The sequence below is a fragment of the Salvelinus alpinus genome, chromosome 23, assembly GCF_045679555.1.
Source record: "Salvelinus alpinus chromosome 23, SLU_Salpinus.1, whole genome shotgun sequence".
NCBI classification, from domain to species: domain Eukaryota; kingdom Metazoa; phylum Chordata; class Actinopteri; order Salmoniformes; family Salmonidae; genus Salvelinus; species Salvelinus alpinus.
The window spans coordinates 3,849,831-3,864,939 of NC_092108.1; the positions used below are offsets into that span (position 1 = coordinate 3,849,831).

Sequence of the window (15,109 nt, forward strand, 5' to 3'; positions counted from 1 at the left end):
GTTAGTATCACACCTCATGTAGCCTAGCCCATAGTCCTATAAGGTTACTATCACACCTCATGTAGCCTAGCCCATAGGCCTATATGTTTTAATAAGGTTAGTATCACACCTCATGTAGCCTAGTCCTATATGTTGGGGTTGGAGACATGGTACTGTAGTAGAGGCTGGGGTTGGAGACATGGTACTGTAGTAGAGGCTGGGGTTGGAGACATGGTACTGTAGGGGAGGCTGGGGTTGGAGACATGGTACTGTAGGAGAGGCTGGGGTTGGAGACATGGTACTGTAGGAGAGGCTGGGGTTGGAGACATGGTACTGTAGGGGAGGCTGGGGTTGGAGACACGGTACTGTAGGAGGGGCTGGGGTTGGAGACATGGTACTGTAGGAGAGGCTGGGGTTGGAGACATGGTACTGTAGGAGAGGCTGGGGTTGGAGACATGGTACTGTAGGAGAGGCTGGGGTTGGAGACATGGTACTGTAGGAGAGGCTGGGGTTGGAGACATGGTACTGTAGGAGAGGCTGGGGTTGGAGACATGGTACTGTAGGAGAGGCTGGGGTTGGAGACATGGTACTGTAGGGGAGGCTGGGGTTGGAGACATAGTACTGTAGGAGGGGCTGGGGTTGGAGACATGGTACTGTAGGAGAGGCTGGGGTTGGAGACATGGTACTGTAGGAGAGGCTGGGGTTGGAGACATGGTACTGTAGGGGAGGCTGGGGTTGGAGACATGGTGCCGTAGGAGAGGCTGGGGTTGGAGACATGGTACTGTAGGAGAGGCTGGGGTTGGAGACATGGTACTGTAGGAGAGGCTGGGGTTGGAGACATGGTACTGTAGGAGAGGCTGGGGTTGGAGACATGGTACTGTAGGAGAGGCTGGGGTTGGAGACATGGTACTGTAGGAGAGGCTGGGGTTGGAGACATGGTACTGTAGGAGAGGCTGGGGTTGGATACATGGTACTGTACTGTAGGAGAGGCTGGGGTTGGATACATGGTACTGTAGGAGAGGCTGGGGTTGGAGACATGGTACTGTAGGAGAGGCTGGGGTTGGAGACATGGTGCTGTAGGGGAGGCTGGGGCTGGAGACATGGTACTGTAGGAGAGGCTGGGGTTGGAGACATGGTACTGTAGGAGAGGCTGGGGTTGGAGACATGGTACTGTAGGAGAGGCTAGGGTTGGAGACATGGTACTGTAGGAGAGGCTGGGGTTGGAGACATGGTACTGTAGGAGAGGCTGGGGTTGGATACATGGTACTGTACTGTAGGAGAGGCTGGGGTTGGAGACATGGTACTGTAGGAGAGGCTGGGGTTGGAGCCATGGTACTGTAGGAGAGGCTGGGGTTGGAGACATGGTACTGTAGGAGAGGCTGGGGTTGGATACATGGTACTGTACTGTAGGAGAGGCTGGGGTTGGAGACATGGTACTGTAGGGGAGGCTGGGGTTGGAGACATGGTACTGTAGGAGAGGCTGGGGTTGGAGACATGATACTGTAGTAGAGGCTGGGGTTGGAGACATGGTACTGTAGGAGAGGCTGGGGTTGGAGACATGGTACTGTAGGAGAGGCTGGGGTTGGAGACATGGTACTGTAGGAGAGGCTGGGGTTGGAGACATGGTACTGTAGGGGAGGCTGGGGTTGGAGACATGGTACTGTAGGAGAGGCTGGGGTTGGAGACATGGTACTGTAGGTACCTCCTAGGTTTTGTATTGAAGTCAATGTACCCAGAGGAGGATGGAAGCTAGCTGTCCTCCGGCTACACCATGGTGCTACCCTACAGAGTGCTGCTGAGGCTACTGTAGACCTTCACTGCATGACATTCACTGGGGAGGATGGTCCTGCCCTTCCTCCTCTGAGGAGCCTCCGCTGGTGTTTGTGTGAGACTGACTGACTTTCCAAAGGTCTTCTTTTGTGGGTTAGGAGAGTGACTAGTCTACAACCTGTTTATTACATTAATACAATGTGATTGATTTGACATTTTAGTCATTTATCCAGAGCGACCTTATAGGAGAATTTATGGCAACTTGACGGCTTGGGGATTCCAACCAGCGACCTTTTCGGTTACTGACCCAACACTCTTAACCGCTACGTCCCGATTTGATTGTGTTTTCTGATCTGCTCCTAACATTCTGTCCTCTCTCTCTACCCTCTCTCTCTCTCTCTACCCTCTGTCCTCTCTCTCTCTACCCTCTGTCCTCTCTCTCTCTCTACCCTCTGTCCTCTCTCTCTACCCTCTCTCTCTCTCTCTACCCTCTGTCCTCTCTCTACCCCTCTGTCCTCTCTCTCTCTCTACCCTCTGTCCTCTCTCTCTCTCTACCCTCTGTCCTCTCTCTCTCTACCCTCTGTCCTCTCTCTCTCTACCCTCTGTCCTCTCTCTCTCTCTACCCTCTGTCCTCTCTCTCTCTACCCTCTGTCCTCTCTCTCTCTACCCTCTGTCCTCTCTCTCTCTACCCCTCTGTCCTCTCTCTCTCTACCCCTCTGTCCTCTCTCTCTCTACCCTCTGTCCTCTCTCTCTCTACCCTCTGTCCTCTCTCTCTCTACCCTCTGTCCTCTCTCTCTCTACCCTCTGTCCTGTCTCTCTCTCTACCCTCTGTCCTCTCTCTCTCTCTACCCTCTGTCCTCTCTCTCTCTCTACCCTCTGTCCTCTCTCTCTCTCTACCCTCTGTCCTCTCTCTCTCTCTACCCTCTGTCCTCTCTCTCTCTCTACCCTCTGTCCAGGAGTTCTTTGATCATGCCAAGAAGCTGTGGGATGACGAGGGAGTGAAGGCGTGCTTCGAAAGGTCCAACGAGTACCAGCTCATCGACTGTGCACAATAGTAAGTTCTGTCTCCATGGCAGTTTACCTCCCATCCTCCACCTACTACACAAAGCATTGTTGGTTGTGGGAGCTGTTCCTAAAGTTAAGCCTAGCTTTCAGCTGGTTGTGGGAGCTGTTCCTAAAGTTAAGCCTAGCGTTCAGCTGGTTGTGGGAGCTGTTCCTAAAGTTAAGCCTAGCGTTCAGCTGGTTGTGGGAGCTGTTCCTAAAGTTAAGCCTAGCTTTCAGCTGGTTGTGGGAGCTGTCCCTAAAGTTAAGTCTAGCTTTCAGCTGGTTGTGGGAGCTGTCCCTAAAGTTAAGTCTAGCTTTCAGCTGGTTGTGGGAGCTGTCCCTAAAGTTAAGTCTAGCTTATCAGCTGGTTGTGGGAGCTGTCCCTAAAGTTAAGTCTAGCGTATCAGCTGGTTGTGGGAGCTGTTCCTAAAGTTAAGCCTAGCTTATCAGCTGGTTGTGGGAGCTGTTCCTAAAGTTAAGCCTAGCTTATCAGCTGGTTGTGGGAGCTGTTCCTAAAGTTAAGCCTAGCTTATCAGCTGGTTGTGGGAGCTGTTCCTAAAGTTAAGCCTAGCTTATCAGCTGGTTGTGGGAGCTGTTCCTAAAGTTAAGCCTAGCTTATCAGCTGGTTGTGGGAGCTGTTCCTAAAGTTAAGTCTAGCTTATCAGCTGGTTGTGGGAGCTGTCCCTAAAGTTAAGCCTAGCTTATCAGCTGGTTGTGGGAGCTGTTCCTAAAGTTAAGCCTAGCTTATCAGCTGGTTGTGGGAGCTGTCCCTAAAGTTAAGCCTAGCTTATCAGCTGGTTGTGGGAGCTGTTCCTAAAGTTGAGCCTAGCTTATCAGCTGGTTGTGGGAGCTGTTCCTAAAGTTAACTGTCTGCACAAACGTTAGATCAGAGCTTTAGGCTTCCCTTTCCTTTAACGGGGTGCACAAGGAAGCAGCTTTGTTGTTGTTGAAACATTTTTTCAACCAGTGTGTTGCTCGGTGATGTGAGTTGCTCGGTGATGTGAGTTGCTCGGTGATGTGAGTTGCTCGGTGATGTGAGTTGCCCGGTGATGTGAGTTGCTCGGTGATGTGAGTTGCCCGGTGATGTGAGTTGCCCGGTGATGTGAGTTGCTCGGTGATGTGAGTTGCTCGGTGATGTGAGTTGCTGGCTTTGCGTTGTTTGTGTTAAATCAATAAGTGATATTGCTAAAACAGTTAGCCTACTTCCACTTCTTTAGCTTGGCCTTTGTAGGTCGTTGTCCTCTCTGGGTAGTATATATTTAAAGCTTCACAGATGTTAACCACGATGTGAATATCTGATACAGGTGAATGTTAGTTTGTCTCCTAGAGAAACACACTTCACCTGCGTTGACTCGGTAACCTGTAAAACCAACGGTATCGTAGAGCCTAGGTGGAGCGATACTGTGTACTTAGTTAGTCACATAGGTAGTGTCCCAAATAGAACCCTATTCCATATTTAGTGCCCTTCTTTTAACCTGGGCCCTATGGGCCCTATGGGCCATGGTTAAAACTAGTGCACTAAATAGGCAATATGATGCCATTTTAGACACAGCCATAGACTATTCAGTCAGTCATGTTAGTCTCTGTGTTACCTTGTCAGTCAAACTCTGTAATGATGCCTAACCAAGGTGCAAAAATAGGGCTTTTTTGTGACAATTCTTGGCCATTACTAAGACCTTGTCCTAACTTGTCCTAATTCCTTAACGTTACTAAGGAAGTCCTAATTCCTTAACGTTACTAAGGAAGTCCTAACTCCTTAACGTGACTAAGGAAGTCCTAACTCCTTAACGTGACTAAGGAAGTCCTAACTCCTTAACGTGACTAAGGAAGTCCTAACTCCTTAACGTGACTAAGGAAGTCCTAACTCCTTAACGTGACTAAGGAAGTCCCAACTCCTTAACGTGACTAAGGAAGTCCCAACTCCTTAACGTGACTAAGGAAGTCCTAACTCCTTAACGTGACTAAGGAAGTCCTAACTCCTTAACGTGACTAAGGAAGTCCTAACTCCTTAACGTGACTAAGGAAGTCCTAACTCCTTAACGTGACTAAGGAAGTCCTAACTCCTTAACGTGACTAAGGAAGTCCTAACTCCTTAACGTGACTAAGGAAGTCCCAACTCCTTAACGTTACTAAGGAAGTCCTAACTCCTTAACGTGACTAAGGAAGTCCTAACTCCTTAACGTGACTAAGGAAGTCTGATTCCACTAACATCATTGTAGCAACATGGCTAACACACACACACACACACACACACACACACACACACACACACACACACACACACACACACACACACACACACACACACACACACACACACACACACACACACACACACAGCTGTAGGTATGGAGATATGGCCTTGCTAACCCACAGTGCCGCCCTCCCTCTATGTTAGGATAATGTTATGTTTGTCAGTACAGGCCCATAGGCTGCACATGTCCTAGTGTTGTACAGTAATGTTGACCAGGGGCTGTAGTATAGTAGTAGTTGTGTTGACCAGGGGCTGTAGTACAGTGGTAGTTGTGTTGACCAGGGGCTGTAGTATAGTGGTAGTTGTGTTGACCAGGGGCTGTAGTATAGTGGTAGTTGTGTTGTACAGTAATGTTGACCAGGGGCTGTAGTATAGTGGTAGTTGTGTTGTACAGTAATGTTGACCAGGGGCTGTAGTATAGTAGTAGTTGTGTTGTACAGGGGCTGTAGTATAGTGGTAGTTGTGTTGACCAGGGGCTGTAGTATAGTGGTAGTTGTGTTGACCAGGGGCTGTAGTATAGTGGTAGTTGTGTTGACCAGGGGCTGTAGTATAGTGGTAGTTGTGTTGACCAGGGGCTGTAGTATAGTGGTAGTTGTACTGTACTGTTTATGGCTGTAGGTTAGCTGTAGCGACCTGGTTACTAACCTAAAGGGAAGCAGGCCTAGTACATATTCAGGCTGAGTCACTGTTAACTCTGTTGTTCTGGGTTGGCTATAGAGGCTTTTAAAGAAACGTATTCTAGCTGAGTCACTGTTAACTCTGTTGTTCTGGGTTGGGTTGTAGAGGCTGTTAAAGAATCGTATTCTAGCTGAGTCACTGTTTACTCTGCTCTACCTTGTTTCCTCTCTGACTCACTATGTCACTTCTCTGGTGCTCAGTGGAGATCTGTCAAGTGTGGACTAAATATCACCACCATGATGGACTACAGAGGGAAGTTGAAGTATTTACAACAGTCTGTGACCCTACCCACTATATATTAGTAACAGTCATATTGTACGACCGTGAAACTACCCACTATATATTAGTATATAGTGATGAACTGGGCCGTACGCACTCTGTAACGCCTTGCGGTCGAATGCCAAGCAGTTGCCCTACCGAGCAGTTGCCCTACCGAGCAGTTGCCCTACCGAGCAGTTGCCCTACCAAGCAGTTGCCATACTAAAAAAATCCATGCCTTTTGCGGCCAGTGGTGGTTGTGCCCTTGAGCTAAATAGAATTATAATTCTCTTCTCCCAGCTGCGTGTTCCGAAACACCTCTCACTCACTCTCTGTCAAGTGATCGGGTCTTTCTCACAGGCTACAAGTGAAGACAGACACATCGGAGACTTATCCAATTCCCAGGTGCATATAGGTCCACATTTAATTTTCGTCAGTCAACAAGATGAGTCGGCCTAACGAACAGCAAAAGCACTAGCCTATGTCAATCTACTATCCCCCGTAGTACAAAAGTTGACCTATTCTGTGCAAACATAGTCACAGTTGTGGGATGCGATAGATCCCAAATTAATACAACCACTAGCATCAAAAAACATTTTTTGCGCAATAAGGCAGATGCAATTGATGAGAAGGTTTATCTTAAAATGTTGATAAACTATTAGGCTATTTCTTCACATTATAAGCACATTATAAGCTCAGAAATGCGCACACGGCAGTAGGCGCGAAAGTGACATTAGCGTTAAAACAAATTCGATTATGCATGTAATGCTTTTATCATATACCTGCATATTTATGTTGAAACTTGAAACTCACCCGCTGCTTATGTATGCCAGTTAGGCTCTACATCCCTCGTAAAGCGGATTCATGTGTTTAATTTATCTCAATTGGGTTGAGGTCAGGTGATTGTGGAAGCCAGGTCATCTGATGCAGCACTCCGTCACTCTCCACCTTGGTCAAATAGCCCCTACACAGCCTTGAAATGATGGTCCCACTAAGTGCAAACCAGATGGGATGGTGTATCACTACAGCATTCTGCAGCAGCCATACTGGTTAATTTTGTATTTTTATTTAACCTTTATTTAACTTGGCAAGTCAGTTAAGAACAAATTCTTATTTACAATGACGGCCTACCCCGGCCAAACCCGGACGACGCTGGGCCAATTGTGCACCGCCCTATGGGACTCACAATCACGGCCGGATGTGATGCAGCCTGGATTCGAACCAGGTACTGCAGTGACGCCTCTTGCACTGAGATGCAGTGTCTTAGACCACTGCGCCACTCGGAAGCCCTGAATTCTAAATACTCGGGTTAAGTGTGCCTTGCATTCTAAATAAATATCTGACAGTGTCATCATCAAAACACCCTCACACCATCACACCCTCTGCCATCATCCGTTCACCTACTCTGCGTCTCACAAAGACACGGCGGTTGGAACCAAAAATCAGACCAAAGGACAGATTTCCACCGGTCTAATGTCCATTGCTCGTGTTTCTTGGCCCAAGCAAGTCTCATCTTCTTATCGGTGTCCTTTGGTAGTGGTTTCTTTGCAGCCATTCAACCATGAAGGCCTGATTCACACAGTCTCCTCTGAACAGTTGATGTTGATGTGTGTCTGTTACTTGAACTCTGTGAAGCATTTATTTGGGCTGCAATTTCTGAGGCTGGTAACTCTAATGAACTTATCCTCTGCAGCAGAGGTAACTCTGGGTCTTACTTTCCTGTGGTGGTCCTCATGAGAGGCAGTTTCATCATAGCACTTAATGGTTTTTGCGACTGCACTTGAAGAAACGTTCAAAGTTCTTGAAATTTTCCGTATTAACTGACCTTCATGTCTTAAAGTAATGATGGACTGTTGTTTCTCTTTGCTTATTTGAGCTGTTCTTGCCATAATATGGACTTGGTCTTTTACCAAATAGGGCTATCTTCTGTATACCACCCCTACCTTGTCACAACACAACTTTCCAGGTGACTACCTCATGAAGCTGGTTGAGAGAATGCCAAGTGTGTGCAAAGGGTGGCTACTTTGAAGAATCTAAAATATATTTTTTGGATTACTACATGATTCCATATGTGTTATTTCATAATGTTGATGTGTTCACTATTATTCTACAATGTTGAAAATAGTACAAATAAAGAAAACCCCTGGAATGAGTAGGTGTGTACACACTTGTGACTGGTACTGTATGTGTGAATTTTATTTTATTTAGAATGGACCATTATCACGCACCTGTCTCAAAACAGGAGCGGTGGGAAAAATGACATGTCATATATGTACTTAAATAGCGAATGGAGGACGCTTTTTCCGTGGTTCATTTTCATGCCAGCCAGGTAGGCTATACTCCTGTTGTAAAGAGAAGCAATGTGCTTAATATTAGGAAAGTTGAGAAATACATATAGTATGCCTATAGAAAGCTGATGGGATCCTCCTCTTTTTAATAGAGGCCATCACTCTGTTTTCTCACGTAATTGCATAGCCTATAGAAATGTTGTGCAACATGAGCTCATGAGCTCATGAAGTGTTTGATTAGATTTTCGGTTATATTTGCATTGATATCAGAGTGATTAGAGTGGACTGTAGAGTGCTGAGTACCAGGCGGTTAGCAAGTTTGGTAGGCTACTAATGACCATCAGCAGCATCAGAGCTTGGAGAAGCCCAGTTACGTGACTAAACGGTCATGTGGAATTTGACTGCCATCATGACTCGTGACCAACGGTGTGGCGATAATATGGTCACCGCTAATTGCCCTAGGTAAGGTTGAGGTTAGGATTTAGCGTAGAGATGTCCCAAGCAAATATAACACACCAAATTTCATCGGCTTGTTTAAAGGGCGGAACGTTCTTAGCACGACACTTGCTTTACATTTGGGCATAGCATTTTTTATTTTTTTTATTTTTTAAGTCATTTAGCAGACGCTCTTATCCAGAGCGACTTACAAATTGGAAAGTTCATACATATAGCATCCATTGTTGTAATTGCGTTGGCTGATTGTGTCCTGGTCTTGCTGTAGCGTGCCAAGGCAAGATATACTTATAGCCATGTAAAGAGGGCCCTCTTCAGGACTAATAATAATAATAATAATAATAATACAAAAATGTAATTCTATTAACTGCTTATTTTGTGTGTTTTCTTTGCAACTTACATCGGTCATTTTCGGTGGATTGAAAGCCGATACAAATACATCCGTAAAAGGCTAATATCGGTCAACCGATAAACCGGTCGGTGATCAGACCTACCGCTGTCGTGTCGTCTGCAAACTTAACCATGGCGTTGGAGTTCTGCGTGGTCATGTAGTGAACAAGGAGTACAGGAGGGGACTAAGCACGCACCCCTGAGGGGCCCCCGTGTTGAAGGTCAGCGTGGCAGATGTGTTGTTACCTACCTTCACCACCTGGGGGGCGGCGCGTCAGGAAGTCCAGGATCCAGTTACAGAGGGTGGGTGTTCAGTCCCAGGGTCCTGTGCTTAGTGATGAGCTTTGGTGGGTCTAGGGTTTCTGGGATAATGGTGTTGATGTGAGCCATGACCAGACTTTCAAAGCATTTCATGGCTACAGACGTGAGGGCTACGGGGCGATAGTCATTTAGACAGGTTACTTTGGTGTCCTTGGGCACAGGGTGGTCTGCTTGAAACATGTTGGTATTACAGACTCGGTCAGGGAGAGGTTGAAAACGTCACTTGCCAGCTGGTCAGCGCGTGCTCTGAGTTTGCCGTCCTGGTAATCCTTCTGGCCCCGCGGCCTTGTGAATGTTAACCTGTTTACACAGTCATCCTCACATATCGTTTATTACCTTCCTGTAATGACTTGTTTTTCATTGCCTTTTGATTGTTATTGATTTTCTACTGCATTGTGGGAGCAATGCATTTCACTGCACCTTTTATACCTGTTGTAAACTGTGTACGTGAAGAATAAAATGTGATTTTTGACACACACACACACACACACACACACACACACACACACACACACACACACACACACACACACACACACACACCACACACACACCATAATACATCAATTTGGTAACCCGCTCCCAAATCAGGTAACTACAGGCAGCAAAGTCACATATAGATAGAAGGTAGAGCTGGTACTGTGTGTGTGTACAGGTGTAAGGTTTGTGTATGTGCGGGTGCGTGTGGTGTACGTTTACTGTGTGTGTGGTGTACGTTTACTGTGTGTGTACGTGTGTGTGTGTGTGTGTGTGTGTGTGTGTGTGTGTGTGTGTGTGTGTGTGTGTGTGTGTGTGTGTGTGCCAGACAACATGTCCTCTCCCTCACTTCCTCTCGCTGTATAAACTCCATGTGAACCCACAAAGGAAATGTCTGAAGATACCATGTCCTACAGCAGACGGTGTGTGTGTGTACAGTGTGTGTATGGTGTGTGTGTACGGCGTGTGGGAGGGGGTGTGTGAGGGGGTGTGTGTGTGTGGTGTGTGTACGGCGTATGGGGGGGTGTGTGTGTATGGTGTGTGTGTGTGTACGGCGTGTGGGGGTGTGTGTGTGTGTGTGTACGGCGTGTGGGGGGGGGGGGTGTGTATGGTGTGTGTGTACGGCGTCCCACTCCCCCAAGGTTTCAGTACTATTGTTGTGGACCAGGACAAGCACACCTGATTTTTCTTGTCAACTAATCATCAAGTCCTTGACATGATAAATCAGGTGTTTTTATATGGGGCTACAACAAGACTGCATGCTGTTGTGGGTACTGGAGGACCGGAGTTGGGCTGTTGGGGGTACTGGAGGACCGGAGTTGGGCTGTTGGGGGTACTGGAGGACCAGAGTTGGGCTGTTGGGGGTACTGGAGGACCAGAGTTGGGCTGGTGGGGGTACTGGAATACCAGAGTTGGGCTGTTGGGTGTACTGGAGGACCAGAGTTGGGCTGTTGGGTGTACTGGAGGACCAGAGTTGGGCTGTTGGGTGTACTGGAGGACCAGAGTTGGGCTGTTGGGTGTACTGGAGGACCAGAGTTGGGCTGTTGGGGGTACTGGAGTTGGGTAGGTGGGGGTACTGTAGGACGGGAGTTGGGCCAGTGGGGGAACTGGAGGACCAGAGTTGGGCTGGTGGGGGAACTGGAGGACCAGAGTTGGGCTGTTTGGGGAACTGGAGGACCAGAGTTGGGCTGTTTGGGGTACTGGAGGACCAGAGTTGGGCTGTTGGGGGAACCGGAGGACCAGAGTTGGGCTGTTTGGGGAACCGGAGGACCAGAGTTGGGCTGTTTGGGGAACCGGAGGACCAGAGTTGGGCTGTTTGGGGAACCGGAGGACCAGAGTTGGGCTGTTTGGGGAACCGGAGGACCAGAGTTGGGCTAGTGGGGGAACTGGAGGACCAGAGTTGGGCTGTTTGGGGAACTGGAGGACCAGAGTTGGGCTGTTTGGGGAACCGGAGGACCAGAGTTGGGCTGTTTGGGGAACCGGAGGACCAGAGTTGGGCTAGTGGGGGAACTGGAGGACCAGAGTTGGGCTGTTTGGGGAACTGGAGGACCAGAGTTGGGCTGTTTGGGGAACCGGAGGACCAGAGTTGGGCTGTTTGGGGAACCGGAGGACCAGAGTTGGGCTGTTTGGGGAACCGGAGGACCAGAGTTGGGCTAGTGGGGGAACTGGAGGACCAGAGTTGGGCTAGTGGGGGAACTGGAGGACCAGAGTTGGGCTGGTGGGGGAACCGGAGGACCAGAGTTGGGCTGTTTGGGGAACCGGAGGACCAGAGTTGGGCTGTTTGGGGAACCGGAGGACCAGAGTTGGGCTGTTTGGGGAACCGGAGGACCAGAGTTGGGCTAGTGGGGGAACTGGAGGACCAGAGTTGGGCTGTTTGGGGAACCGGAGGACCAGAGTTGGGCTGTTTGTGGAACCGGAGGACCAGAGTTGGGCTGTTTGGGGAACCGGAGGACCAGAGTTGGGCTGTTTGGGGAACCGGAGGACCAGAGTTGGGCTGTTTGGGGAACCGGAGGACCAGAGTTGGGCTAGTGGGGGAACTGGAGGACCAGAGTTGGGCTGTTTGGGGAACTGGAGGACCAGAGTTGGGCTGTTTGGGGAACCGGAGGACCAGAATTTGGGCTTTTTGGGGAACCGGAGGACCAGAGTTGGGCTAGTGGGGGAACTGGAGGACCAGAGTTGGGCTGTTTGGGGAACCGGAGGACCAGAGTTGGGCTGTTTGGGGAACCGGAGGACCAGAGTTGGGCTGTTTGGGGAACCGGAGGACCAGAGTTGGGCTGTTTGGGGAACCGGAGGACCAGAGTTGGGCTAGTGGGGGAACTGGAGGACCAGAGTTGGGCTGTTTGGGGAACTGGAGGACGGGAAACAGCCCTAGTGTATGTTATAACCAATCACAGCTTTTGAATGTTTTTTCCATTCAGGAAGTTTTCTATATTCCAGCTCCGTGTATCACTTTGTACTTGAGGAGAAGAGTGTCTTCTTCTCATGTAGCTCAGTTGGTAAAGCATGGTGCCACTTACCTCACCTAAGGCTGTCAAACATGTCCAATCACCATCCAGTTGTCCATGTTTCATAAGCCAATCATGTATAGCTTCTCGTTCTTTGGCAGGAAGACACAGACAATTGCGTCTTTGAATTATGGATGACGTGAAAAAAGAAAACTGGTCAACAACAATCCTGATCGAGGAAGTCGGGGAGAATTTCACTTTTCAAATTACAAGGTAAGAGCCGAGAATAATAGCTTATCAATTACACCTGTAATATTGTTGCATGCTAATAGTTCCCGATTTAACTAACCGATAGCCATTTGTCATCGACAATTTACCAGCAAGATGGATAGATAGCCAGGAGTTGTGGTGGTAGCTAGCTAGCTAGCCAATGTTAGGTACCATTCCAATTGACATCTGCATTTCGATTTCACAACAAGATAAAATATTAAGCCAGCTAGCTAAGGTAGTTTTTTCCCCTTCTATCAAGTTGCTATATCTAGCTAATGAGTTCGCTAGTTAGACAGTAGCACTCTAGTTAGTTAGCTAGCTAGCTAGCTCGTCGATTTGTCATGACACAAGTTGAAGCTAGAAATAGTTTTTCAGTGACACCGACAGCTGTCAGATGTAATCGAAATCTACATTTAATTTGGACATGACAAGTTAAATATCAAGCCAGCTAAAACTGTGGTTGAAAGCGGTACATACAGGTGTAGAAGATACCTACTGTGGCCATTGTTTGCTTTTGATATTCAGGGGACAAACTTGTGTATCTCGGTATAAACACGTCTAGCCGTAGCTACCAATGTATTTATTTATGAATTTAAAATCAGTCCATGATATAGCCTCCCATACCTGATATAGTCTAAGTTTACTCAATTACCATGATGCTTGATTAGTCTAATTGGTTGATTACTGAGTAATTCACCAATAACAGCCTTTATTCTTGTAGGCTGATCGTATTAGCCGTTTCCATTTAGGTACTGCTTATCGTTCTTTGTGGGGGGCGGGACAGATCAGTATGTCAGCTGACTCTCCAATTCCTCTTACAGTTGTGTTGTAAAGACAATACACTTTCTACTGTCTCTTACCTCTCCTTACCTTCTATCTCTGTAGGATCTCTGACCCAGAGGCAGACTAATGAGAACGATAAGGATGGTGTACTGAAGTTCTGTCCAGCTCACCTGTTATCCAGCTCGTCCAAAAACAAACATGACCTGCTTAGTGTACACGGCACAGGTAAAATACAAGGAGGAAAACACTTTTATTCATGTCTTAATTGCTTTGACTCTTTACTTGTCTAATTTGTCTGTCCTTCCCATTAGTGACCGTGTCTGTCTCTGTCTGTCTCTGTCTGTCTCTGTCTGTCTCTGGCTGTCTCTGTCTGTCTCTGGCTGTCTCTGTCTGTCTCTGTCTCTGTCTGTCTCTGTCTGTCTCTGTCTGTCTCTGTCTCTGTCTGTCTGTCCTTCCCATCAGTGACCATGTCTGTCTGTGTCTGTCTGTAGCTGTCTGTCTGTCTGTCCTTCCCATCAGTGACCATGTCTGTCTGTAGCTGTCTGTCTGTCTTTCCCATCAGTGACCATGTCTGTCTGTCTGTCCTTCCCATCAGTGACCATGTCTGTAGCTCTGACGGTGCAGATACAAGGGCCATCGGCGTAGGCACCTGGGAGAGGTGGATGTCCTGAAAGAGCCTTGCAGCAAGATGACAAACTGTAAGTCCACGTGTGATGACGTCATCACTGTCTGTGAATCATTATTACAAATGGTTATAGATTTTCTCGAGGGACAATCCAGGAGTTAATAACATTGTTGTGGATGGCAGAGTTTCCACATTGAGACCTGGATGGTGTCTGAGGAGAAAGGGAGAATAATTATCACAGAAAAGCTGCATTTAGGATCATAGGAAGATTGAGGAGGAGGACCTGTAAACAGCCCAGGTAAACAACCCAGTAGTAGTAAAGTTCCTAAGGTTCAAGGACCAGATGACTGTTCTGGAGAGAGCCAAGAACTTGAGAGGAACCAACGTCTTCCTCAATGAGAACTTCTCTGAAGCTGTGAGCCAGACGGGGAAAAAAACGTATCTCAGTTATGAAAGCTGCCCAAGAGCGTGAGGACAGCGCCTTCGGAAAGTATTCAGACCCTTTGACTTTTTCTAGAATGGATTCATTTGTTCCCCCCATCAATCTACACACAATACCCCATAATGACATCACAATACGCCATAATGACATCACAATACCCCACAATGACATCACAATACCCCACAATGACATCACAATACCCCATAATGACATCACAATACCCCATAATGACATCACAATACCCCATATTGACATCACAATACCCCAAAATCAGAAACAAAAACAGGTTTTTAGACATTTTTGCAAATGTATAGAAAAAAACCCTGTGAAATAATACATTTACATAAGTATTCAGACCCTTTAACCAGTACTTTGTTGAAGCACTTTTGGCAGCGATTACAGCCTCGAGTCTTCTTGGGTATGACGCTACAAGCTTGGCACACCTGTATTTGGGGAGTTTCTCCCATTCTTCTCTGCAGATCCTCTCAAGCTCTGTCAGGTTGAATGGGGAGCGTCGCTGCACAGCTATTTTCAGGTCTCTCCAGAGACGTTAGATTGGGTTCAAGTCCGGGCTTTGGCTGGGCCACTCAGGGACATTCAGAGACTTGTCCCAAAGCCACTCCTGCTTTGTCT

The 15,109-nt window shown here is 47.7% G+C and overlaps 1 protein-coding gene across 3 annotated transcripts in view; it reads left to right on the plus strand.

Moving 5' to 3' along the window:
• LOC139550098 (guanine nucleotide-binding protein G(s) subunit alpha-like) overlaps positions 1–15,109 on the plus strand; it is a 191,250-nt gene that overhangs the window by 107,525 nt on the left and 68,616 nt on the right. For 2 of the 3 annotated variants that reach the window (XM_071360727.1, XM_071360728.1), the window contains exon 5: positions 2,706–2,803. In XM_071360727.1, the coding sequence (XP_071216828.1) occupies positions 2,706–2,803 (98 nt within the window). Of the gene's footprint in view, positions 1–2,705; positions 2,804–13,732; positions 14,108–15,109 lie in introns of those variants that run through there. The other variant, XM_071360729.1, reaches the window with a different exon arrangement.